The 24184-nt window shown below is 44.4% G+C and overlaps 1 protein-coding gene across 1 annotated transcript; it reads left to right on the plus strand.

The window, feature by feature from the left end:
- The first annotated feature begins 18348 nt into the window (after positions 1-18348).
- On the plus strand, positions 18349-23853 carry LOC311195150 (F-box/LRR-repeat protein 21-like). The gene is made up of 4 exons (XM_084268502.1): positions 18349-18744; positions 20147-20269; positions 20903-21074; positions 21937-23853. Exons 1-4 carry the CDS (start codon positions 18370-18372, stop codon positions 22578-22580), a joined length of 1314 nt encoding a protein of 437 aa, XP_084124628.1. The 5' UTR covers positions 18349-18369; the 3' UTR covers positions 22581-23853.
- Positions 23854-24184: the final 331 nt, after the last annotated feature.

Genomic DNA, 24184 nt, shown 5'->3' on the forward strand with positions numbered 1-24184 from the left:
AAGGTCAGGCATTATTAAATAAGGTGATTTGTCAGCACAGGTAGAATATATTGTGGAACAGATTTACAATGAAGAATTGTTAACTAACCGTGATTTTAGGAAAAAGCCCTTTCTGCAACCATCCAAACCTGTCCAGGTGTCCCTGGCAAGGTGTGTGCTTGTTGTACAGCTCTGCACCTGCCTTGCTTCTGCTACTCACATCAGGAGAAGGCGGCTCTGCTCACTGTTTGCTTTATGGTCTCTGAGACAGAAACCCTTGGAATCTGAGGAGGCAGGTGGCTGCATCCTGCAAACTGGAAAAACCCACCATTATCCCTGTATAGAGTGACCCTTTCTTTGGGGTATGTCTGTCTCTGAGTTAGGGAATATGCTGAACAATTCTATACGACGTATCAGCACTGCTATGATTGGGTTTTATTCCCCATTAGCATGGAGTAATGCTAAACTGTATGCTAGGAGTGACACAAGGCACCTGAGCAGTGACTGTACTCTTCAGCAAGGAACAGTTCTCCCAACCCTGCAATACCAGCCAGCACACAGCTTTTCTTTGAAAGGTGCCTGCTGGCAGCAACCTACCCACGAGATCTGCAGTACCACAGTGGCTTTTTCTGTCTTAGTTTGGGCATCCACTTGGTCACACAGCTATTGCAAAACCTGACTCGGGCAGCTTAATGTGCTTGAGCCTCTGCTACAATACTTAACCAAGGCTGAAGTACAGCAGCAGAGCTGAAGGTCTTGTGCTCCAAAGTGCTACCCTTGATTTTACACAGCTCCTTGACCTGCTGCAGGACATGCCCAAGCCCTAAGCAGTGTCATGGGCCTGGTAAGGAGCTGTCTCAAATGACAGATGGGCAAACACTGGTTTAGAAGATATTCATATAGGGACTATAACTGCCCTGGTGCATTTGGTATATTCTTGGTGCTTTCTGAGTCTCCTGCACCCCTGTAAGAACACCTCTGGTATACACCATGCTATGGGAAGGAGAGGCACGGGTCTGCCATTCAAATGCTTCCCAGTCATAAATCACACTTGGTATTTAAAAGCAGCTTTACATATTTGTTTAAGAAAGCTGATCTTACCTGGCTAATACTCACTGCATCCTCCTGAGGCCTGCAGACAAGCCTCACTCTCTAGCTTTACAGGAAAATAAGGGAACAATGGTTTGGTGAGATGGAGAACCCATTTCTTCCCAACCCTCTGCAGTTTACAGTGCCTGAAGGCCGATAGTGCGTGCTTGCACAGCTCAACACACATCAGGGCTTAACATCACCAAGACACAAATGACAGCACACATAGTATCAGATGGTGCTGCTGACGTAGTAAATACCATTTTCAGTCTGTTTTCTCCCCAGATAAGCCTACGCCTGCTTATAAGCTGGTTATTGCTTCCTTCCCATTTCCCCTACTGGTCTCTCACTTTTGATCCAACCAAATAAAAAAAATCTCCCAAAGTCACTACAGCATCTCCACGGACACACACTCCATTGTGTAGGTTGCACACCCAAGCTCCAGTTCAACCAGTAATCTTTTACCATCTCTAAATTCTTTAATCTTTTGTCACCTTTATAACTTCTTTAGTAATCCAGAGCGTTTGCAGTACTGTTATGAGATAGGAGATAAATGTTGTCTTCCTCCTGAGGAGACACAGAGATGGAGTAAGTAGCTCCGCAGCAGCACGGCCCAGGCAGTCAAAGGAGTGAAAGAGCTGGAAGGAGAACGTAAAATGCTTCACTAACACGATACCTGGGGTGCCACAAAGGCCTTATTCCCTGATTCACATACAGGCTTTAATTACCAAAGATGCTTACAACGTGTCTGAATTGGTTTTCTGCTATCTATTAGTACAGTAACACATGAAACAATCCTAAGCTTCTGTCAGGTTACAATCTAGAAGAAGTGACAGTAAGAAAATACATTGAATGACATCTTTCCATGTAAAATATCAGTGAGATTTCTTTTTACTATGTCATAAAGACACTTCACAAGAAAACAGCCCTCCTTGATTTGTTTATTGCATTCAGATTGCTAGTTTTCAAATTGATAACTTTCAGATTACCTAAGTATTTTCCAGGGGTAATAGGTCAGCAAAAAACCCAGGAGTGGGGGGGAGTTTCCCCCCCAGACTTGCCACGAAGTTGGAATTGTAAAAGAGCAAAGTAAAAGGGAAATCATGACTTAAGAGATGCAGATAATGATCAGCCTACTTCTGACTTCACAAGCAGCCTGTGGAAGAGACAGAGACTTCAGGCAGGATATAAATCAGCCACTGAGATAAAAGATTGTTCCACAGAGGCAAAAAAGTTTCTTACTCTCCTTTTGCCATGCTCCCATACACCTGACACCACGTGATAAAGTAAAAGGTGGCAGAGCAAAGGAAAGCATGAAAATGTAAAGATTCCCATTGACCACAAGGTATTTTCAGCGCACAGTGAGAAATAAAGACTACGGTGGTAGCAAGGAAGGGAAAGTGCAAAATGGGTTTGATCCTTATCACCTATGTAGAGGCAAGTTCTCCTGCAGACTAATTGCTTTAGCATGGGGCTGGCATAATGATTTAAGAAAATGGGCACTTAGGACCAAGGATGCTCTTCACTGGTGGTAGAACTGGTGGAACAGTTTTGGGGGAAGAGGGAAAGGAAATTTAGATGGTTTAAAGTATGGTGTCCCTGCTCCTCAGAGACTCTTTGTTATGCTGATGGGCCACAGAGGATGAGATGGGCAGATAATTTAATGCAGCTTTCACCATTCCAATAAGCCTCTTGTTGCTCTAGGTGCAATTAAGAAAATTGATGTGTATACAGCACGTATTCTGCGGGTTTCAGTGCAGTGCCTGTGCTTACATGGGGCACAAAGATGAGAAGAATAAATAAAGGTGGCAAGAACCTAGCAGACTTCTTGGGCTAGGTGGGAGCTGCTCCTCAGTTGTTGAGCTGTTGGTGGGGCGGGCTAGAAAACCAGAAGGACCCGATGACTCCTGAAAACTTTGTTCCCTGCCTCCTGGAAGGGTCCAGCAGGTAGAAAGTACTTGAGCACTGGAACAATCTGGTTACGGGGAACCAGTTTCCAGACAGTAAACTGAGAAATCCCCTTGCGTGAGGGGAAACCACCAGGGAAGTGGAGCAGTGTGGGTGAAGCAGGGGCAACAGGTGCGTACTACAGGAATGCTCCACTCTCAGCACCAAGGCTGCAGAGAGCAAGATAATACCAGGTACACAAATCAACAGAGGAATTTATCTTGCTTTGTATTTGATTTAAGGAAGAGGAACTATGAAAATGAATGAGAGAGAGCTATACATGAGAAATGCATCAGGAAGTTGACAGCAGAGACATGCAGAAGCCTGGTCTGATCCTTGAGATATTTTATCAGAAGAGCACTTCTAGTAGAGGTCATTCCCTTAACAACAAATACTGTACGGAGACATTTTACATGTACTGAGTCAAAATACAGACAGGATTCCTGCCATAAACAACGTGACTGAAGTTCTTGCCAAGCGGGCTGACTATGTATCAATGGAATGTCCACGTATTATCTGGGGACGAGGTGGTTAGAAGATCCCACCCAGTGCTGACCGCTTTGCCACCTGCTTGGTGACCCAAAGACTAGAAAACACCTGGGGCTTTGGAGCAACCTTGCTGTGCTAAACAATTTCCAACCCAGGAATCGTGGGGCTGTGCAGGATGGAATCCTGTCCAATCCTTCATTTTCCATCAACTTGTCGATGGGAGAAGGCAAAGAACAACAGGACTGTACCTGCACTGGGTGCCCTCAGTTAAGAAAGTTTAGGCTTATCATGAAATTGACCTTGGACAAGTTGTTGGGTTTTCTGTCCAAAAAGGCCAATTCCAAGTGCATTTATTAAAGGTATGTTTCCAATCAACACCCAGGTAAGTACTTGGGGCAACATGCTTCACCCTCTTGAGATTAATCAATAACAAAAGGAATCCTGGCATGACTGTGACTCCTTGCAAGTCTTGCCTGACATGAAAAATATAATGGACGGATCTCTGATAAATCCTTACAAGATCTCACCGAATCTTCTTCATGCTAAACGTATGATCTAAATAGCTGTGCTCTCGAAACAGAAATACCTTCAAGCAGTATCTATCTATTAATATTCCCAATGGAAAACTCATGGATTTTTATTTTTTTTCCATTTTCAGGAACTGAAAATTAAGGAAAACCTCCTATTTTTGAATGAGGCATTCTACCAAAACCTTAGGAGAATCAATCACAAAGATGATATGTTTTTAGTTCCCCTTCAATTTTCCACAAAGTTTCTTGGAAACAACCAGATGCGTCTGCGTGGCTCTACAGTTGACACTCTTCTGGCTCCACTGCGAACTGGAGCTTGGTTATGCTTTGGCTTTTACCTCATACTTTGGTGAAGTACAGCTCCTGATCAAGCTGGAAGACCAGTTATTGCAGATTAATCCACGAGGATTAGAATGACTAGAGCCCAGACTCGCGGCAAGACAAAAGCATCCTATCACATATTCCTTCTGAAGGACCAGCTGCTCTTGTAATTTGGCTATATTTATTACAAAAAAACACATGTACTCTGGTAAAGGGCATCTAAAAGTATCTTGAGACACAAACCAAGTCCAGAATCAGCATGAGTACACAAAAACATTACAGAAGTTAGAAGATACAGCCTTGAGAGGGTCTTCGCCTTTCAGTCTGTGTCTGCGCTCACAGCCAGGCTGCAGCATCACATGGTACCACGATGAGACATGCTCATGACTGTACATGTGGCTTGAAGTCTATCCTTATTATTTTTAATTTTCTTGGACTGATCCCAGGCTCTTAAGATCTTCAAAATTACATTGTGCACGGCTGGGCACGGCTCGGCACAGCACGGCTCAGCACGGCACGGCTCAGCACGGCACGGCTCAGCTCGGCTCGGCACGGCTCGGCACAGCACGGCACGGCTCGGCTCGGCTCGGCTCGGCCCGGCCCGGCCCGGCTTGGTGGGCACGGTAGGCTGGCCCGGCCCAGCCCGCCCCGCCCCGCCCCGGCCCGGCTCGGCTCGGCTCGGCGGGCAGGGCTGGCTGGCCCGGCCTGGCCCGGCCCGGCCCGGCCCGGCTCGGTGGGCACGGTTGGCTGGCCCGGCCCAGACCTGCCCGGCACGGCACGGCTCGGCACGGCACGGCATGTTTCGGCTCCGCTCGGCACGGCACGGCTCGGCTCGGCTCGGCTCGGCTCGGCTCTGCCCGGCTCGGCTGGGCACGGCATGGCTCGGCACAGCACGGCTCGGCTCGGCTCGGCTCATCAGCCTCTGCCAGGTTTCACTTCAGGTCCTTATTTCACCATTTTCCATTGTTTTTTCCTCCCTCATGGTTCGTGCCCTGAGATCTCACTGGGAAGATCCGACCCGGGAGGCCGAGTCAGGAGCTTCGCTGTGCCACACGGGGCGAGACACAGGCTCGGGGCTTTCTGCAGGAATGGCAAATGCAGGTGTTTGGACTCTTCCCCCCCGCCCCGTTCCCTCCCATCTCCCCTCAGGTTCCTGTGGTCGTTGTTCTTGGAGCCAGAGTTCCCACTCCGAAGCTGACTTCCCACTCCTCACGTTTCAAACACGCCAGTTCAGCCCTCGGCATCAGCAGGTGCCGGATCTGCTGAGCTGGCAGCAGGAGCATCTCTCAGCCGAGCGTCACTCCCCACCAGCAGCTCGCTGAGACAGACCCCGCAGCAGGAGGTGTCCGCAGAGCATGGCTGTCCCCTCCCTCGCAGGATGTGCATCCCAAAGGAACGCCCCGGGGACGTGCATCCTCCTGGGATGACAGAGACCCCCTCTCCCGCAGCAGGCAGGCACGTCCCGGCTCCCCTCATGCCGTGGGGGTGTCACATCGGTGTCACCCCTGCCAGGACTCGGCTGGCAGCAGCTGGGCAGGGTTCACCTTTGAAAGGATCATTAATAAATAACCAGCTCCCGCCTCCGCTCGGGCTCCTTGGGGAAGTTAAAATGATGTTCGTGGTGTTGGGTGAACTAACTCCCCCTCTGGGGCTGGCTGCCCTCCCTGCTGCCATCCCAGCATTCCTGCTGCCATCCTCCCAGGACAGGACAGAGTGGCTCCTCTGAGAGCTCCCCAACCTGATGAATCCACCTGCATCCAGGGGTCAGACCCACCCTGTGTCCATCCCTGCCGGCTTTGTCTCCCTTTCTACCCACCGGGTACCAACCCAGCTGCCTCCTTTTTGGGTTCAACTCCCCTGCTCCCCTGGACTGAGGTGGGGGGGTGTACTGTGCTTTTTAATTTCCTCCAGCACCAGCAATGGGGATTAAAAGTGTTTTCCTTGCCACCTCTAATTCAGAGCACTCAGACAAAGCCAGCCTGATGAGCCCCGATGAGGTATTCAATCGGAGCATCCCGGTGAAAACACTGCTGAACATTTTCATCCTCCCTCTCCCAAAGAGGAGGGGGGTTGTTCCAGTTTCCCCCACACAGAAGAGCATCAGAGAAGCTCGGTGTTTCTAAGGTGTTTTCTCTGACTCCTTCCTTCCTCCCTTGCAGGGAGGAGAGGGGAACAAACCTCCAGACGGTTGCCAAGTGCCCGCCCTTCCCAGAAATGCCACCAGCATGGCTTGTCCCCAAGTCCTGGCCCAACCCACCCCCCCTCCACATCCCAGCACCCCAAACCTCACTCGTTCCCAGCCCCTGGGGGCATCCTTGAGGGATGCAGCAGCACAGCAGTGGTACCCAGGATGGGGGAAGCAGCCCCAGGACAGGGTCGAGCATCCACTCGTGGCCTCAGGTAACACTGCCCAGAGGAAGGAGCAGGCAGAGCGAATCGGGAGCACGTCTGCACGCCCAAACGCTTCCACAGACACGCTGCCAGGCAATAATAACTCCCCCCCCCCCCGCTGTTTTCTTCCCTTGATCAAAGCCCAGGCGTGAGGGAAGTCCATCTGTGAGAGATTGAGCCCTGCCTTTTCCACCAGAACTTGGATGATCTCTATTCCTGAACCAGATTGTTTCCTGTTACCTGCCTGGGCAGCACCTGGTATCTACCAGAGCAGCTCACAAGCCTCCAGCAAACATGACATACTAACCCACTTTTCCAGGCATGATCACCATGCTCGCCTGCTCAGTTACGTTTAGATTACTAGAGCTGCAATGTTTGATCACAAAGTTCAGTTATTTGGGTTTCAAATGAAGGACGACAGCAGGTCACTGTATTTTCAACATGTGAAATACATGGCTCATTCTAAATTTTTAAATGGAGACGCTACAATGCAGTACTTATTTGGCTTAGCACACTGATACAAATGCAACTACTTTCAGAGTAAAGCTAGACTGAGTATCATTCAGCATGGCAATGATGGTCCCTGTGAGAAACTTCAGCCAAAGCCCTGCACAGTATTTTGCATGAGTTCAAGACAGCAAGTGCACAACCATGAACATCCTTTGGCTACGTGGATTCATCAGAGTCAAAGTCATGACGAAAACCAAAGTGGGGCTTGTATAAAGATGAAGAAGTCCTGTGATTAAATCCAGTTATGCTGAAGTTAGCGTATCGAAAAAGCTGGTATTGACGTCTTTTTGTGAGAACTATCTGCATGAGCTGTCGTTGTACAGCACAATATACTGCATGGTTTCCTACTTTATCTGACAATAAACATCCTTGACTTTATCATGTTTGTTTTTTTCCCCAACTCTTTCCTCTTCTGTAAAAAGCTAGTTAGGAAATGGCCAATGATTTCAAGAGACCTGTCATTAACTTTTCACACAGTTCTTGTAAATGTCTCAAGTGCCTGGCGTGCTGATTCTGAATTGACACGTTCCTTCTCCAGTCTTGGGAAACTTCTGATTTCATGAAAGCTATCTTACACTAATTAACTCATGGGTTTACTGAAATTTGGGGTTTTTTTATTACTGCTTCAAAGCCCAGTGATTAAAAAAAAAAGTGAATATCAGTACTGATCAAAGAACAGAAAGAGCATATTATGAAACCTGTCTGAGGCATTATGGTGGTTACAGGGATATTTTACAGAAACATGAGATGTGAGTAGAGTATCTCTTTCTGTAAATCTGTCTCCAGCAGACACAACCACAGGAGGAAGACTAAGCTTGGCTTGGCGTGGCCGGATGACGTGCGCGGCCCATAGCGCTGGCGTAGATAAGGAGGGCACATACCCAGAGGTGCAGTTTGCCGTCAGCTCTTTGCATTGTGTGAGATGCAGGACCTGGCAGCAGCTCTGCGCCAGGCACCTCTCTGGTACTTGGAAGATGAGCAGAAAATAGAAGCTCCTGGTATCTGCCCATGTTTGCACATATCTCCTTCCAGTACTGACAAATTCATAGCCTGGTGGGGGTTTTGCTGTTGTTTGGATATACCAGTAAGTATTCTGGAGCGATAACAAGCATAGCTATAAAACACATCATAGAATTCTTCCATGCTGATCTATATTTAAGGTAGACAATAAGCCTGTGCTAGCCTAGATCAAAAGAGGAAATGCTTCTACACAGAATGCCTCAGAGCTGAGTCTGTATGAATCTTTCTGAAGTACATTTGAACCTGCTCCTGTACAGCAGCCCAAAGGTTACTGGCAATGCACCAAAGAAACCCATGACTGGCGGATTTAGATACTAGCTGTAAATCTCCATTAATCTCTGTTTACAATCTATCCTCTATTACTGTCTACAGATAACAGCTCCTAAGTTAAAGGTGCTTTTTTGTAGCAGTGTTTACTGAAATCAATCAATTTAAAAACATACACCAGGAAAAAAAGGCTTGAAAAAAATAAATTACCTGGAACTTAATCTCCTACTTCCTTTAGGGCCTGAGTAAAACGGTCGAGAACATGTAAATAAGATTTTGGTAGGTTTTCTAGACTAAATTGATTTTTAAACGTGCAGTGTGTTTTGTCATCCTGTTTGATGAAACGGTGTACTTTGAAGACGTCATGGTCACTGCCTGATAAAAAGTACTCCTTTCAGTTTGGTTTGTTAGGCCTTCAATGTGCCCATTTTCTAGTTTTTTCAGCCTGAGCAAAGAAACAATATTTTGATGGCACGTATCCTCAGCTGAATTTTGCTAGCTTTGCTTTTATATAGGGCAGATATAATCTACCACTGAAATGCTTCACATGTTTAGCATTATCTCTTCATAAAAAGATGCCATAAAGGCTTGTTACTGGTTAATTATTACTATATGCAAGAGCTGGTGTGTCTGTGTTTGCGAGTGCTTTGGAGCAGTTGGCAATAAAACCTGAATTGCTCAGATACAACTACAATCAAAAAGAAACACTTACTAGCGATAAGCTGTGATGCAGCATGTCTGAAGAGATAAAAAACTACCTTTTTAATATTTTTTTGACATTATGCTTTAGGAAATAAGAGGTGCACTTTTGGCACCTCTGCTTTGGACAGGGGACCCAGCGACCAGCCCTCTGTCCCTGGCAGGGTGTTGTGAGAGACTGGCAGCACATACACACACAACAAGTGAGGAAAGATCCCAAAGGGGCCAATAAAAAGCTAAAAATCAGTAAAAGCTGCTGGTAGTCCACCTGCTTTTGAAGCATGAGCATTCAGCTTAGGCTTCCCTCGCAGGGGACAGCAATGTGGAGCTGTCCCACCCACCCTGAGTCTCCAGGAATAAAGGTCAGAGCTCCATCTCTACACTTGAGCTACTTCCTTGAAGCTGAGCTCCAACTAGAAGGGCGGGGAAGGCTGTAGCTGGAGAAGCAGCCTCTTGAAGCTGCTCAAAGGGCCGTTTAGAAAAGGCCACAGGTGCTGCAGCTCAAGGATGCCACGAGGATACAGGCACTTTGTACCAGGAGCTAATGCAAAGCAAGTGGGGGTGAAGCCTGCAGCGAGGGCCCGGGTCAAGAGGAGCAATACTCTTGCTATTCTGGGGAGGGAGTGAGAGCTGGAGACTGTTAGCCCGTCCAGCTGGAGGCACAGCCAACCCGGACCAAGGGCGCTGCTCCCACCTCGCTCTCCCCATTTTAGCCGTGAGACGACGCTCGCCTGGGCGTGAAATGGCGCTCGCTGTCACGTGCTCTCGCGTCCCCGGAGCTCCGCACGGCGCCTGCGCGCTGGGGCGGCGGCGGGATGAGGCTGCGGCCGGGCGCCGCCGGCTCCTCCCCTCCGCGGGCGGCGGCGTGGCCAGGGCGCTCGGCGGGCCGGGAGGCTTCGGGGCTCTTCGCGGCGCCTCCCCCCCGTGCTCTGCGGCTGGCCTCGGCCCTGCCACTGCGAGGGAGCCGCGCCGAGGAGGCGGTGAGCGGTGGGGCGGCTGGTGAGGGGCGGGCCGGCCAGGCTAGGCCGGTCCTTGTGTGACGGTCGGGCTGGGAGAGGCCGCGGGGTCTCCGGTGGCGGGACGCGGAGGCCGGCGCGGTGCGCGGCCGGGCGGGCAGACGTACGCTGCCCCTGGAGATCTTAATTCTCCCTGAGCCGTGAGGCGGTCTGGGCTCAGCAGGGCTTCCGCGTACGTCTGTGGCCGTCGTAAACCCCCGCCCGCGGCCCAGGGGGGGAGGTCACCGCCCCGGGCTGCGGTGAGGGCCCCGGGCCGCGCTGCCTCCCCTCGGGGGGAGCTGGGGAAGACGCCTCCGGGAAAGGTAAAGGTCTGCCCCGGGCTGCCTGGTGCTGGGAGAACTAGAAATTCAGAGTCCCTCAGTGTGTAACGTGGTTTATAGCCCTCTTGCACCCTCTGAAGTCACCGGGCGGTCCCCACGCAGGCAGAGGGGACGAGCGTGGGGCCCTCGGCTGGAGGATGAGGGGCTTTTCCTCTGTGAGGAGCTGGAAGGGCTTGGAAGTCGGGCCGAAGTATTTCTGGAAGACCAGTAGAGAGAACGTTTTAGCGTTTTGTTTTGATTTTTCCCTTTTCTGCAGTGTAATGTTTGTGTAGGCTCTCGAGAGAACTCTTAAAAAAGAGCTGCAGGGCTTCGGGTGGATGATTTAGTAAAACATAGGGAGTCTTGAGGAGGGTGTTGTTGGTGGTCTGAAAGCTGTTCAAATAAGGGGGTGGCTTTCCTCTAAAAATAGCGCATCAGTGGAACGCCAATAGCAGAATCTTGTCACCTAAGTAACACTAAGAGGCAATGTGCTTGTGTTGTTTAGGAAGTTAAAACGAAGCGTGAAGATGTGCAGCTGAGTGCTGTTGTCTTTAGGTCTCTGAGGTCTTGTTACAGACACTAGAAACCGGTGTGTCCCGTGTGAGAGAGGCTCCGAGGCTCCGTTCTGGGCAGGGTGAGAATTGATTGAAAAAATAAAATCCTGTTCAGAAGCAAAACTGCCACCCAGGAAAAGAAAAAAAAAACTTAGACTTGGGTCTCATAACAGTAAAGGACTAGATTTTCTGAGCCTTAAGGTTTAAATGTATTTATGATCTGTGTTTTGAAACATACCCAGCAGTTGAATTTGAGGCTGCAGCAGCTTTCCAGTGCTGCCTTTCTTGGGTACAGTATCTGCCAGGCTTGTTCCCCAGAAGGGCTCTGAATTCCTTAATGTTGTGAGTGGGTGACCTTGATACTATCACTAAACTATGATTTCTTAAAGACACTATGATTAATGCCACAAACATTCCAGCTGTTAAAGGCGGATCTATAAACACTAATTTTGAAGTGTTAGAAAGTTAAAGCTTAATTGTCACAATGCCTGCTTTATTTATCCCACTGGATTTTCAAGCTCTGTTATTTAAAAGGATTTTTATTTCTCAGGAGCTTAATTTCTGCTGGATTTATTTTGTCTTTCCTTTTTCCTTTTTGTGTTTAGTTTGGTTTTTTTCATGTCTGCATTAGAAACATGATTTTTATGGTGTTTTATTTTAGTAATTCCTGCCAAGTCCTGGTGTTGAGAACTGAAATGGGATTCTGAAAATCAGAGGAAGCAGTTAACTACTTTGTGGCATGAATCTGTGATATGTAGGTTTACCTTAAAACCTTTTTTTTTGGTGCTGGCATTGTAGCATGAGGAGTAGTGAGCTGCTGCCAGCCTGAGATGCTGCTGACCACTTCTTTGGATCCCCCACTGAGACCTATGTCATGAGAGAGACTTTAATATCTTAACAATGAACTTTTGCTACAATTCTCTTACCAGGATAAGCTGCAGAAATAGTTATTTAACTCCCATTTTTTCTGGATTCCCTGATGATTTTTGTGGATTTGAGTTTGAGTAGGATAATGTGCAGCTGTGTAGAATACTTGATCTCAGGACGTTGAGGTCTTTGAGTTAATGGAGGAAAACATCTGTGTCTGGTAGAGCACCAATATTTGAGACTTTGCTCTACACAAATGAGGATATAAATAGATTTGCTAAACCTCATCAATTATCAAAGTGTTTCGTTTCAGCAGCTGTGCTGCTGCTGTTTGTCTTTGATAATAATTTGGGTAGCTCTACCTTAGACTAACAATTCACTGATATTTACATAAGGAATTTGGATCTGATTGCATCTCTGATAACCAGTTATTTTTTATTATAAACTTTGCAGCTTAGATGGACTGACATAGTTGAGGCTGCTTTGGATGGTTCTTGTGGCCTTGGACATCTAAAGGAGGTATCATTGGACTGTACACCTGATGGAAGATTTTTTTGCTAATAAGATCTGTCAGTAGGGTTTTTTTTTTAAATGTAGTCTCAAATCCTGCTACTTTTCTCTGCAATGCAAACATACAAACTTCCTTCTGCACTAAGGGATTCTAGGACAGGTCTGTTGCAGAGAAGCTAGTCTGTGGCTAGGAGGAAGTTTTCAGCTGTTTTAGGTAACCAGCCTTCAGAACTTGAGAAATTTCACTAAAATTTCACTTTTAATCTACACCCTTCCAATGTGGTAGTTTGTGCTACACCCACCTGATTGTACAGGCTGTCATCTGCTTTCTGGGAGCTCATAAACAGGGTGGAGGCTGCTGGCTGGGTGGTGTGTTGTTGCTGGACTCCTGCTCCTGTCTTGCTCCTTGCCACGTGAGTGTGTGGGTACCTGCTCATGGTTGAAGGCTGCTGCACTTTTTCTGGTAGGAAGCTGTGTGGCCTGTGTGTTCTCATCATCTGTCACGTAGTCGCCTCAGCCAGTGAACTGCTTTGCCAGTGAAGGGGAAAATAAAATGTGGGCTTTTTCCTGTTTTCCATGACTCTTAGACTACATTAGTAGTTGTAGACAGCGGTGTTTACCCAGCTTCACTACGAATGGTAATGATAATACAAATATTGAATGACTTACTGTTTGCATTGCACTGTTGTCTGGTACAATGTAAATGCAGTTGCAACACTTGTTTCCCACCAGTTTTATACTTAATCTGACCTCACATTTCTATCGATGGCAGAGTATTTGCTATGTGGGATAAGCTGCCTTGTGTTAAGATGATGCCCTCAAGCTCCTTTACTAAAGCAAGGAAATGTATAAATTGACATCAGCTGATTTCCCTATCATTTCTGCATGGGATGTAATGCAAGGTTTTTTAATTCTTTTTCAAAACTAATAAAGGTTTTTGTGGTGTTTTATCTGGACAGGAGGGGAAAGCAGACAGATGCTTGTGAGTGCCCCATGGCTGCAGCTGCCTCAGTTCGTTCATTTATTGCCTATCGTAACTTGGAAGCGTTCTTTGGGTAAGAAAGCTGCTTCAGAATGTCGTGAGCTTTATGAATTTACACCTGATACACTTCTGTGTTGAATCTTTAAACTGCATGTCAGTGTTTTGCGCTCTCAGTTGCAATGTTATTTGTGTGTTCTGTTTACATGTGTCATTATAAACCTGCCTTTTATGTGCTAGGCTCTGACAGCACTTTTGCAAATGAATTTTGTGTGCCATAGAGGGCAAGCAAAGGGACACTCTGCTTACTTCACAGAATGTGGTACTTGTAGATTGTTTGTGCAGTATGAGGCAGTACCATAAATTATAAGCTTCTTCAGATGCCATCTACAGTTAGTGATGTGTATCAACTTTCTAATTATAGACAAAGATGACTGTGTGGCTTTTAAATTTTTGAGCTGAGCAGCAGCTTTACTTGCACAGATTTCAGTACTTGAGTTTGATTTTGCTTAGGAGATGGGGTGTGCTCTTGTATTCTGAGTTAACCCCTGTACTTCACCTGTGTTAAACTTGCAGCTATAAAGCTGATACTTACTGGGCAGATCTTCAAAAGATGATGATATGATCTGGGAGAATCTAAAGTGGCATTCCTCAGGGGTTGGTACTGGGGCCAGCACTGTTTAACATCTTTGATGGAGACAAGGACAGTTGGATCAAGTGCACACTCAGCAAGTTCACTGACAACACAAAGCTGTGTGGTGCAGGTGATACACTGGAGGGAAGGGATGCCATCCAGAGGGATCTTGGCAAGCTTGAGAGGTGGGCCTGTGTGAATCCCATGAAGGTCAAGAAGGCCAAGTGCAAGGTCCTGCACGTTGGTCAGGGCAATCCCAAGCACAATTACAGGCTGGGCAGAGAATGGGTGGAGAGCAGCTCTGATGAGAAGGACTTGGGAGTGTTGATGGAAAAGTTCATTGTGACCCAGAAATGTCCACTTGCAGCCCAGGATATGGTTGGCTTTCTGGGTTGCATCAAAAGTAGGATGGCCTCAGGGGAGGTCTCCAGTACAAGACAGACATGGGCCTGTTACAGTGAGTCCTGAAGAGGGCATGAAGATGATCCAAGGGCTGGAGCACCTCTCTGATGAAGATAAGCTGAGAAAATAGGGGTTGTTCAGCCTGGAGAAAAGAAGGGATACCTTAGAGCAGCCTGCTAAAGGGGTCTGTGACAAAGCTTCTGTGGGACTGTTTACAGGGCATGGAGTGATAGGACAAGGGGTAATGGCTTTAATATGAAGGAGGGTAGATTTAGACTACATATTAGAAAAAAAATGTTCAGTGTGAGGGTTGTGAGACACTGGAACAGGTTGCCCAGAGAAGTTGTGAATGTCCCATCCATGGAGGTTGGGTTGGGGCTTTGGGCAACCTGGTCTGGTGGAGAGTGTCCCTGCCCATGGCAGGGGATTTGGAACTGGATGATCTTTAAGGTCCCTTCCAACTCGAACTGTTCTATGATCTTCAATTCTTAAATCTACTTTTTGATTTCAGACCCGTCATGATTTGGTAAGGTGCCTTGCTGTACCTGCAGCTTTTCATTAAACCATCTTCAGTAAGAAGTAACTGAATTTGGAGGTTTTGGGTGTGTGTTCTTACAGCAGACCAAGATATTCTTTCATACTGAGATAGAGAGTAGCTTTTTCATTAGTATATGGCAACATGTTTGTACATCATTGGTTAACTAACTACCTGGAAAGCAAAAAAAATATCAAAGTCATTAATTTACTCTCAGGGTTGTTGTGATGCAGTGGGCGTACATCTGGAGTAAAAGCAAGTAATGGTTAGAGCCAAGAGTCCTTAACTTTTAAAGTCATATGCTTAACTGCTTTGATTCATGTGGTTTTGGTATAAAGTAAGCTGAAAAAAATATTTCTTACCCAGGTTTGTCATTCCTTTAAGTAATATTCAGGAGTCTAGAGGTGTATCTGTGTTGCATGAAAGTACTGATGCGACTAAAATTGTAGATGCTGGTGCAAATCAAATGTTTCCATTAACTATACCTTCCCATTAGTTAATAAATAGTTTCCTGATAACATTTGGTAAGATTAATTTACTTTGTCACATTCCATTGTTCTACTTCCACATCTGCCCTGCAGTGTGGAATTTACTCCTCACCTCAGCCTTTGTTCCAAAACTGAGTTTAGTCCCTCCTGTGGGTCTCCCAGACACTGCAGAACAGTTTTAATTTGGTCGGTGGCTTCACAGGTCAGTTCTTCTGGGACCCATCCCTGCCTTCTGGTTAAGGAATCCATGCACACATACAGGATGACTCAACAGTGGGATGGATGTTCAGATACCAGAAAGGTGCTGGTAACTTGACAGGAACTTCCCCATTCTTTGGAGGTATGTGTGCATGTAAACCTCTTGCTGAATAATGCCTGGATTATGTCACATGGAACTATAATGTAGTGAACTTGTGTTTTAAAATAGATACTGTTTGTACTTAAGTATTCAGAGGAAAATAAGCAGTTGTATTTCCACAGTAAAGATTAGGGCTTTATGTTTAGTCACAACTTCATGATATATAACCAGTGGAACCTTTTTCTTGTTTTGCATGCCATAGTGAGTAATATAATGAATTTTGCTAGATTTAGAGTACTAGAGTTATCAGTTTTAAAGGCACATAGCAACAAGAACAAGTTGTGCCCAGGCTCAGTCAGTGAGAGCACAGATACAATGTATGCCATGCATATCTTGTCACCTCTCCCTGTTCTGGATGTGGTCTTACAGCCTGGTCTGTGGTTTAGGGGTAATGTTCTTTCTGGTAGTTCTCAGATGCCAAAACTATTTGGTAGCCAAAACAGCACCTGTGAAGCTCAAATTTCAAATAAGAAAGTGAAAATTCCACCATCCTCCCCAGAAACATGTATTACCAAGGTAGCAAAAGCAGAGACACTTCTTGGGCAGCAGCATGCATTTAATGTCACTTTTTGTGCTGGATTTTAGTTTTAGGAAACAGCAAAACCAGCTAAATCTAATTCCCTCCAAATGAGGGGGGTGGGAAAGCGCAAGTATTTGTCTTGAGCTATATTTAGCAAGGCTCTGAGCAATTGGGAGTGTTATGCAGTGGTTAATTACTACATCCATGCATAATGCTTTGGAATGCCCATTCATTGTGTGACTGAAGGCACTCAAAAGTCATAAAACGTGGTTGTGTAGATGATAATTTGATAAAATGGTCTAGTGACAAGATGCTGAGCTTGCATCTTCATTATGTTAGTGACACTGATGTTTAGAAATACTGCTTTGAGTGTGGTGTTCTTCATTCTCTTTCACCTGCTGCTGTTGCTTGCTAATGCAAGGCCTGTATCTATCCAGAGAGGAAGAACTTAGTAATTAAATATAATTTAATAGCTGTTCAAGGACAAGTTGGATGGGACTTTGGGTAGCTTGGTCTAGTGGAGTGTGTGCCTGCCCACAGCAAGGTAAATTAGATGATTTTAAGGTCTCTTCCAACCCAGGCTATTCTATGACAGTGTTACTTGCTTATCTTTCTGCACTATCACTGTCATAAATGAACTGCAAAGAGACTGAGTGGTGATTTCCAGAGGTTGCTAGAATGAATTCCTGAGATGATTTGTCAGGAAAACAAACAGTAGTGATGCTGCTCATCTGAGTGTCTCGTTGGCTAGGTTGTCCTTTCAAAGAACACTTCTCAGAGAATGTATGTGCCTTCTTTTCATAAAAATTCATCTACCCTTGCATGTCAGACACCACATCAGCCACACATACCAGCTTTTATATGTTGGGGAAAAAAATGTTTAGTGTTACTTTGAAGGGGTAGTCTGGATTTTGGCAGCTATTCCTGGGTTTTGGGGTTCCCCCCATATTGAAGGTATTAAGGAAAACTTTCAGTCTAGAAAAAGCATGCTGTGAGGGTTGTTGTATAAGATTGTTCAGTAAAAATAGATGATGTGTCCTGTTCTGAAGAATGCATGATTGTGTTGAAAACTTTAGCTTCAGTCTGGTTGGAAAGAGGTGAGGCAAGGTCTGGATGATCATCTGATTAGTAGGATGTTTGAGGTGGGTCTTTGTCCCACTGTAATATGAAGTGGCATTTGGAACAGTTAAGACAGCTGTTGAAAATTGACTGAATAACAGTGTTCAGTCTAGATTTGACTTAGTAGATTGCAGTGTTTCAGCATGTGGAAGCAGAGCTTTTCCTTACGCTGCTCTTTCCTGAGCTCTGGCTCGGGTGGCAAGCTCTCCTCAGTGAAGTAGGTACATACAGTTTGCTGTATTCTGGGTCACTGTCCTTTACTCCTGCTGAAAAACAGCATGTGAACCTTACTTGCTTTGCCCTGTTTTGATAAGTAGCCTCTGAAGTTGTTTGTTGTAGATGTACAAATATTTTTTCCTCTGTCTGGTGTAACTTAAAAAAAAACCCAAAACTAACAGAGCAAAGCAGTGGGAGAGGCAGACTAAGCTTTTGAATCTGTCTCTTCTGACCTCATGTGCAGAGTTCATCATTGTTTATAAAGGCAGCCTGAATTGTCTGCTGAGTTTAAATTTAGGCCTATGTAATTCACAACTTCTAAACTAAATTGCTGTTAAATACCCTTTTTTATACAAAGTGCTTGATACACTGTGAGCTGCAAGTTGTACAGAGTAATAGATAATGAGAAAGAAGGTACTTGCTAATGTCAGTGTGCTGGATGTTGACACATGAACATACCTTTTTTCATAGTAACGTGCTATATTTAAATCTTACTGACTGTGTTTTCACTGCCTTCTCTCCCTTCCTCCCCTAACCTCCTGTATTTTTCTAGAGACCTACTGTACGTGAGACCTTTCAGGAAGCTGTGCAGTTTGAACACATCGGCTAGTTCCAGCCCCTGAAACTTCCATGATGAAGAGAGCTAGGCAGAAAGCTGTGGTTGAAAATGAAGCTCCTCAAACCTCACAGAAAAGCAAAAAACAGAAAACTTGTTTATATGGCTCAGTGTCTGGTGAATCTGGCTCACAACCCTCAGTGGACTGGGAAAGCCTTCCACACCATGTCATTCTGCGTATCTTCCAGTTCCTGCCTTTAGTGGACCGAGCCAGGGCATCTTCTGTGTGTCGAAGGTGGAATGAGATTTTTCACATCCCAGATCTCTGGAGGAGATTTGAATTTGAACTCAGCCAGCCAGCTACGTCTTACTTAAAGTCTACACATCCTGATCTCATTCAGCAGATTATCAAGAGGCACGCTGATCATCTGCAGTACGTCAGCTTCAAGGTAAGGCTGGGATGAATGGAGGCTTGTTTTGTCACCTAACTTTGCATAATGTGTGCAGCTTATCTCGTCAGCTGGCTCAAGTCTTGTACGTGGGGAAATCTTGTATTTAAAAGTGCAACTGCTGCAGCAGCATATTTCCACGCATGCTTGTAGTTTCCTTCCATTTTCTACAGTCTTAATCTCTACAAAGTAAGAGATGTAACATCATACAACACAGCTCTGAAGATTAACTGATATGTTTGCAGAATATACAGAACATGCAGTTTCTGAGAGTCAGTGCAATCTGAGTGCTCAGCTTATTGTGCAGATAAACACTACTTACACGTGGGAGCATTTGGGAAGTAACTTTGTCATGTGTATGTAATTTACTTGCAAAGTAGAGCTATATAGTGAAGAGTGACCTTGGAACTTTAGAACCCTGCTTTGAAAAGTGTGAGTAAGGCAGAAAGATGCTGTGCCTGTATAGTCAGGTGATTGACACATAAGGACATAATTAAGTAAGAGTCAACTTGATTTAAATGCAGGCTGGGATTTAGTCTCAAGACTGCATCCATTCAGACTTCTTTCATTTGAACACTTGGTACAGTTTGCTGTTTGTTTGGAGAAAATCATAGGTGGAATTACAGGTGCTTTCTTCACTTTGAGCAGACACTTCTCCTTGGAGGAGGTCAAAGCAGAAGGAAGTAATGATTATTAAAACTAGGATTAAAATGAGAAGCTCTCTTTGGTCCACACTGCAGCAGTTCTACATTTGGACATACCATGATTTGATTGTAGAGCAGTTCATGGATAATTAAATACTGGTAACTTCTTCACTTCATATAACTGATTATAATGAATTGTCATTATGTCTTAATGTTTATGCTTTTCCAGCAACTCTTGTATCATCCTAACTGCAACATGGGAAGGTGAGATGAAATAGTGATTTGTCCAAAGCTAGTCATCAGGGTTATAGATTAATAGAGGAGAATCAGTTCATTACTCAAGTTCTAAAGGTGTTCTCCCTGCAGGCAAAACAGGTTAGTTTGCTCAGGTATGTCTAGGCTTTATCAAGTCTTTCTTTCCCCACTCTGCCAGTTTAGAATTGGCCTTATAAAAAAGGTGTGTTTATACCACTGTGTCATTACCACTAATACTTACTATGGTTGTTTAGGAAGGCACACAAGGTGATTTGAAGAGAAGGCTTGGATTTAAGCTCTGTTCATACTAGAAATACCCAGCAGTCATACCCAGGAAAATAGTAACTTTCCTGAACTCTTTCATGTCTTTTCTGATTAATGTGCTTTGTCCTTGTGATAAATGCAGTACAACTGAGTGGGTGTGGAACTTGCAGTCTTAGGTATCTGATGCTGTTTTATCAATACTAATAAAGAATTACTTCATTTTAAAATTGCTTTTCTAGGTTGATAGTAGTACTGAGTCAGCAGAAGCAGCCTGTAACATCCTTTCTCAGTTAGTGAACTGTTCCATCAAGACACTGGGTTTGATTTCCACAGCAAAACCAAGCTTCATGAACGTGTCTAAGGTAATGTTCTACAAACTGTGACACCAGTGACTTAATTCACTCTTAAACTACCTTAGATTTCTTAATGTCTTGCTGCTCAATTGGTGGTAATTCTTATGGAACTGTATTTATTGACTATCTTTAATTTGTGGCACCTGTAAGTGTTAGGAAAACAGTTCAACAATTACTCCACTCATTAAATGTAGTAGTGTTAATACTTTGTGGTATAGAGCTGGAGAATCACTTAGAGTTGAGTTTCCCCATTTTTAGGTTAAGATACAGTGACCATGTGCTGTAAAGTAGTGTCAAAATATTTGCCGTGACCTACAGAGCCGAGTTACTTTCTGTAAAACAAAATAGAAGCCATTTCCTTCCTTCTGCAGATACATTCGAGGTACTTAAGTTGCGTATTCCTGTTCTGTTAAAAGATAAATCAAAGCAGCTGAGTTTACTGAGTCTGAAGTTAATTTTTGTCTCATGCAGCAGCTTATTTTTAAGCAAAGTTTTCTATGTTCATCTTCAAACACAAGAAAGGGGATGCCTAGGAAGTTTGATTTCATATTTCATGTGTATGCAAAACCTGAGGTTTAGATGCTGAAGTTCTGCTTGTCTTTCAATAAGATTTTTTCCCCCTCCTTCAATTTCTCTGAACAGGCCCACTTTGCTTCAGCACTGACAGTGGTTTTTGTAAACTCCAAGTCATTATCATCAATCAAGATCGATGACACACCACTTGATGACCCTTCCTTGAAAGTTCTTGTTGCTAACAACAGTGATACTCTAAAACTGCTAAAAATGAGCAGCTGTCCTCATGTGTCACCTGCTGGTGAGTAGTGAACTGATGGGAAAAGTGTAGTAGTAAAGTATCACAAAACAATAGTTAAGGTATAGTTTGAAACAAGGTATTCTTAAAGCTTAGTTCTCTTCCGAGTCTCTTAGCAGAGGCATTTTATTGACCCAGTTTTGGACAGTTGGAACATGTAGAAGAATGTCTTTGTATTACTGAATGAGTTGGATTAATGAAGGTGCAGCTGCTTCTTGCGTGACTACATCTTCTAGAATCCTGGGGGGGCGGGGTGTTTATACTCGCAGTTGCTTCAGTACCTCTGGTGATAGGAAAAGCCTCCAAAATTATTGCAATCCATTAAGCATGTGGTCCACATGTACTGTCAGAGTAACCAAATGTGCTCAGCTTAATGTGTGCAACTTTGTAAGCTTAACTAGCTGTCGTTCTGGAGGAACATGTACAAAATCCCCAGCCTGGAATCAGCTTGCAGTTGGAGGTGAAAATATTTGTCAGTAACTGTTTAGAAGGTGTTGTGAGTTTGACTTCCTGAGCAAAAGTATTAATACTTTAGAGTTATTAAAAAAGCCCCAAAACAACCAACAGGAGGGAACAGTGGCAACGTCAGCTGAATTTTACTTGGTTTCAGTTGCTTCTTTGAAATTGAGGAAATTCTGCGTGGGGAAGGGCAAAGAGGAAGATCAAAGATGAATGTGACTAAACTTACTTCATTTGCTGCTACATGTTCATGGCTAAAACCCCATAAAAGGATGTGGATATATAAAACTTTATTGTATGTCATGTTTTTTGGATATAGGCTAGAAGACTCAAGCCAATAGAATTACTACTTGCTTGTGCTTACATTCACTTCCTGTTTTACAGAGCAATTTCTTTTGTTCCTCAGGAATTCTTTGTGTTGCTGACCAGTGTCATGGACTTAAGGAGCTGGCTTTGAATTACTACATACTAAGTGATGAACTGCTGCTGGCTCTTTCAAGTGAAAAACACGTTGATCTTGAACACCTTCGCATAGACGTTGTGAGTGAAAACCCCGGACAAGTTGAATTTCACACTATTAAAAAACAAAGCTGGGATGCTCTTGTTAAACACTCCCCCAAAGTCAACATTGTGATGTATTTCTTCTTATATGAAGAAGAATTTGATGCTTTCTTCAGAGAGGAAACTCCTGTTACCCACCTTTACTTCGGTCGTGCAGTGAGCAAAGCAATGCTGGGTCGTATTGGCATGAATTGCCCACGGTTGATTGAGCTGGTGGTGTGTGCTAATGGACTTCAACCTTTGGATGATGAACTCATCCGCATCGCAGAGCGTTGTAAGAACTTAACAGCCATGGGACTTGGGGAATGTGAAGTAACTTGCAGAGGTTTTATTGAATTTGTGAAGATGTGTGGGGGCAGGCTGACCCAGCTTTCCATAATGGAGGAGGTACTGATTCCAGACAACGATTACAGCTTAGATCGACTCCATTTGGAAGTCTCCAAACACCTGGGAAGAATGTGGTTTCCTGATATGATGCCAACATGGTAAATTCTCCACACTTGCAGACAGAATGGTGGAATCAGGGTGTTGCTTTCTATGCAAATAAAGAATTCAAAAATTAAATGTGAAAACTTATTTCCAGATTTGAGCTTTTCTACCTTGAGGACCTCTAGCAGTGTAACAGCAGAGCATTCTAGAATGTTAATGGTATACTGAAATAGAACATAGATTGTGTACTTCACACTTCTGACAATATGTCTGTGGTTTACAGGTGCTTCTAACTTCAGTGAACTTGGGCTTTTCTGAGCTTCAGTTTAAATGTTCCATTCACGTGAAAGCTGGCTGGGGTTTTTTATGTCTTTTCATGCTTAGTCTCTCTGATGTAGTCAGAAGACGACTAGAGAAACCTTCTTCCTTTAGCAAATCTATCTTTAAGGGAAGCTGGATGTAACTTGGAGTTCAGTGTTATTTGTCATGATGTTTTATTCTTAAAAATATTAATGCTATAAATGTAAAAGCTTGTGCATTAAAATACTTAACACTAGCCCAGGTTACCCATGTAATCTAGCTTAAACTCATGCCAGTATATTAAAACATTGCAGTAAATAAGCTCATGCTTAAAAATAAACTTTACAGTTTTAAATTGCACTTTAAATAATTTTGTCAGATTAGATAAACTGTAGAGACTGCACTGTACAGTATATTTTCTGTTTTATGCATTAAATGGGTGGGAAAGGACCTTGTTAAAATTAATGAATTTAGAAGTTTTGGGTCTAGCTTGCTTGGGTGAATGACAAAGCACTTTGGAGACTGACAGAGCCTTGGGAATCTGGATTTGGGAGAGTTCAAGTCTTTGGTTACAAAGATTGATGTTTGAATGCTGTTCTGTGCTTTCATTGTTAAGAGATAAGGAGGATCTCATAAATGTGGCTAGTGAGGAGGAAGGATGAGGTGGCATACGGTTGTGTGTGGTCACTTTCCATCTGGAATCAAGGATTTGGAGCAGAGCACTGAAGAAATAAGTTGCCAGTCAGAGGCCGAAATGGTCTGTAGTGATCTTGCTGGAGTTGCAAAGTTGTACTGTAAGCCCCAACTTCTGGAGTGAGGGTTGCTGGAGGTGATCCTGAAGTTTTTAATTCAGGACTGTTTAATACTTGTTGTATAAATTGGTTTTTGAAGATGATGTTATTTTTACTACTTTATTTTCTTTAAAGAGGAAAGGAATGGTGAGGATGTGAATTAGAGTGTGTATTTTGTGTTGACTTTTGTGCCCTGTAAACTGAAATGCATTGTATATAAATTTTTGCTGTAATTATCTCCATGCTGTGGTTGTTCTACCTTCCTATTTATAATGATAAATCTACATTTGATTTGCTGCTGGTACTTCTCACATCAGATAAAACAACATATTCTTCCACACTTACACTTTATGGCAAAAATAACAGCTAAAGGGTTAACCCACTGTTGTCTTAGACTTGCTCCCAGTTGGGAGCTGAAGGATTTAAGGTAACACATAATGCCCCTCTGAATCAGTAATGCAGTTAAGAAGCATCTGACCCTGGTTACTAGCACCTGCTACCCAAGCACTTGCTTCCGTAATTAAGGGGATTATGATTGTCTTCTGAAAGACTCCAGTATTTCTAAACAGTATT

Source organism: Gallinula chloropus (assembly GCF_964237585.1).
Source record: "Gallinula chloropus genome assembly, chromosome: 10".
Taxonomy (NCBI): domain Eukaryota; kingdom Metazoa; phylum Chordata; class Aves; order Gruiformes; family Rallidae; genus Gallinula; species Gallinula chloropus.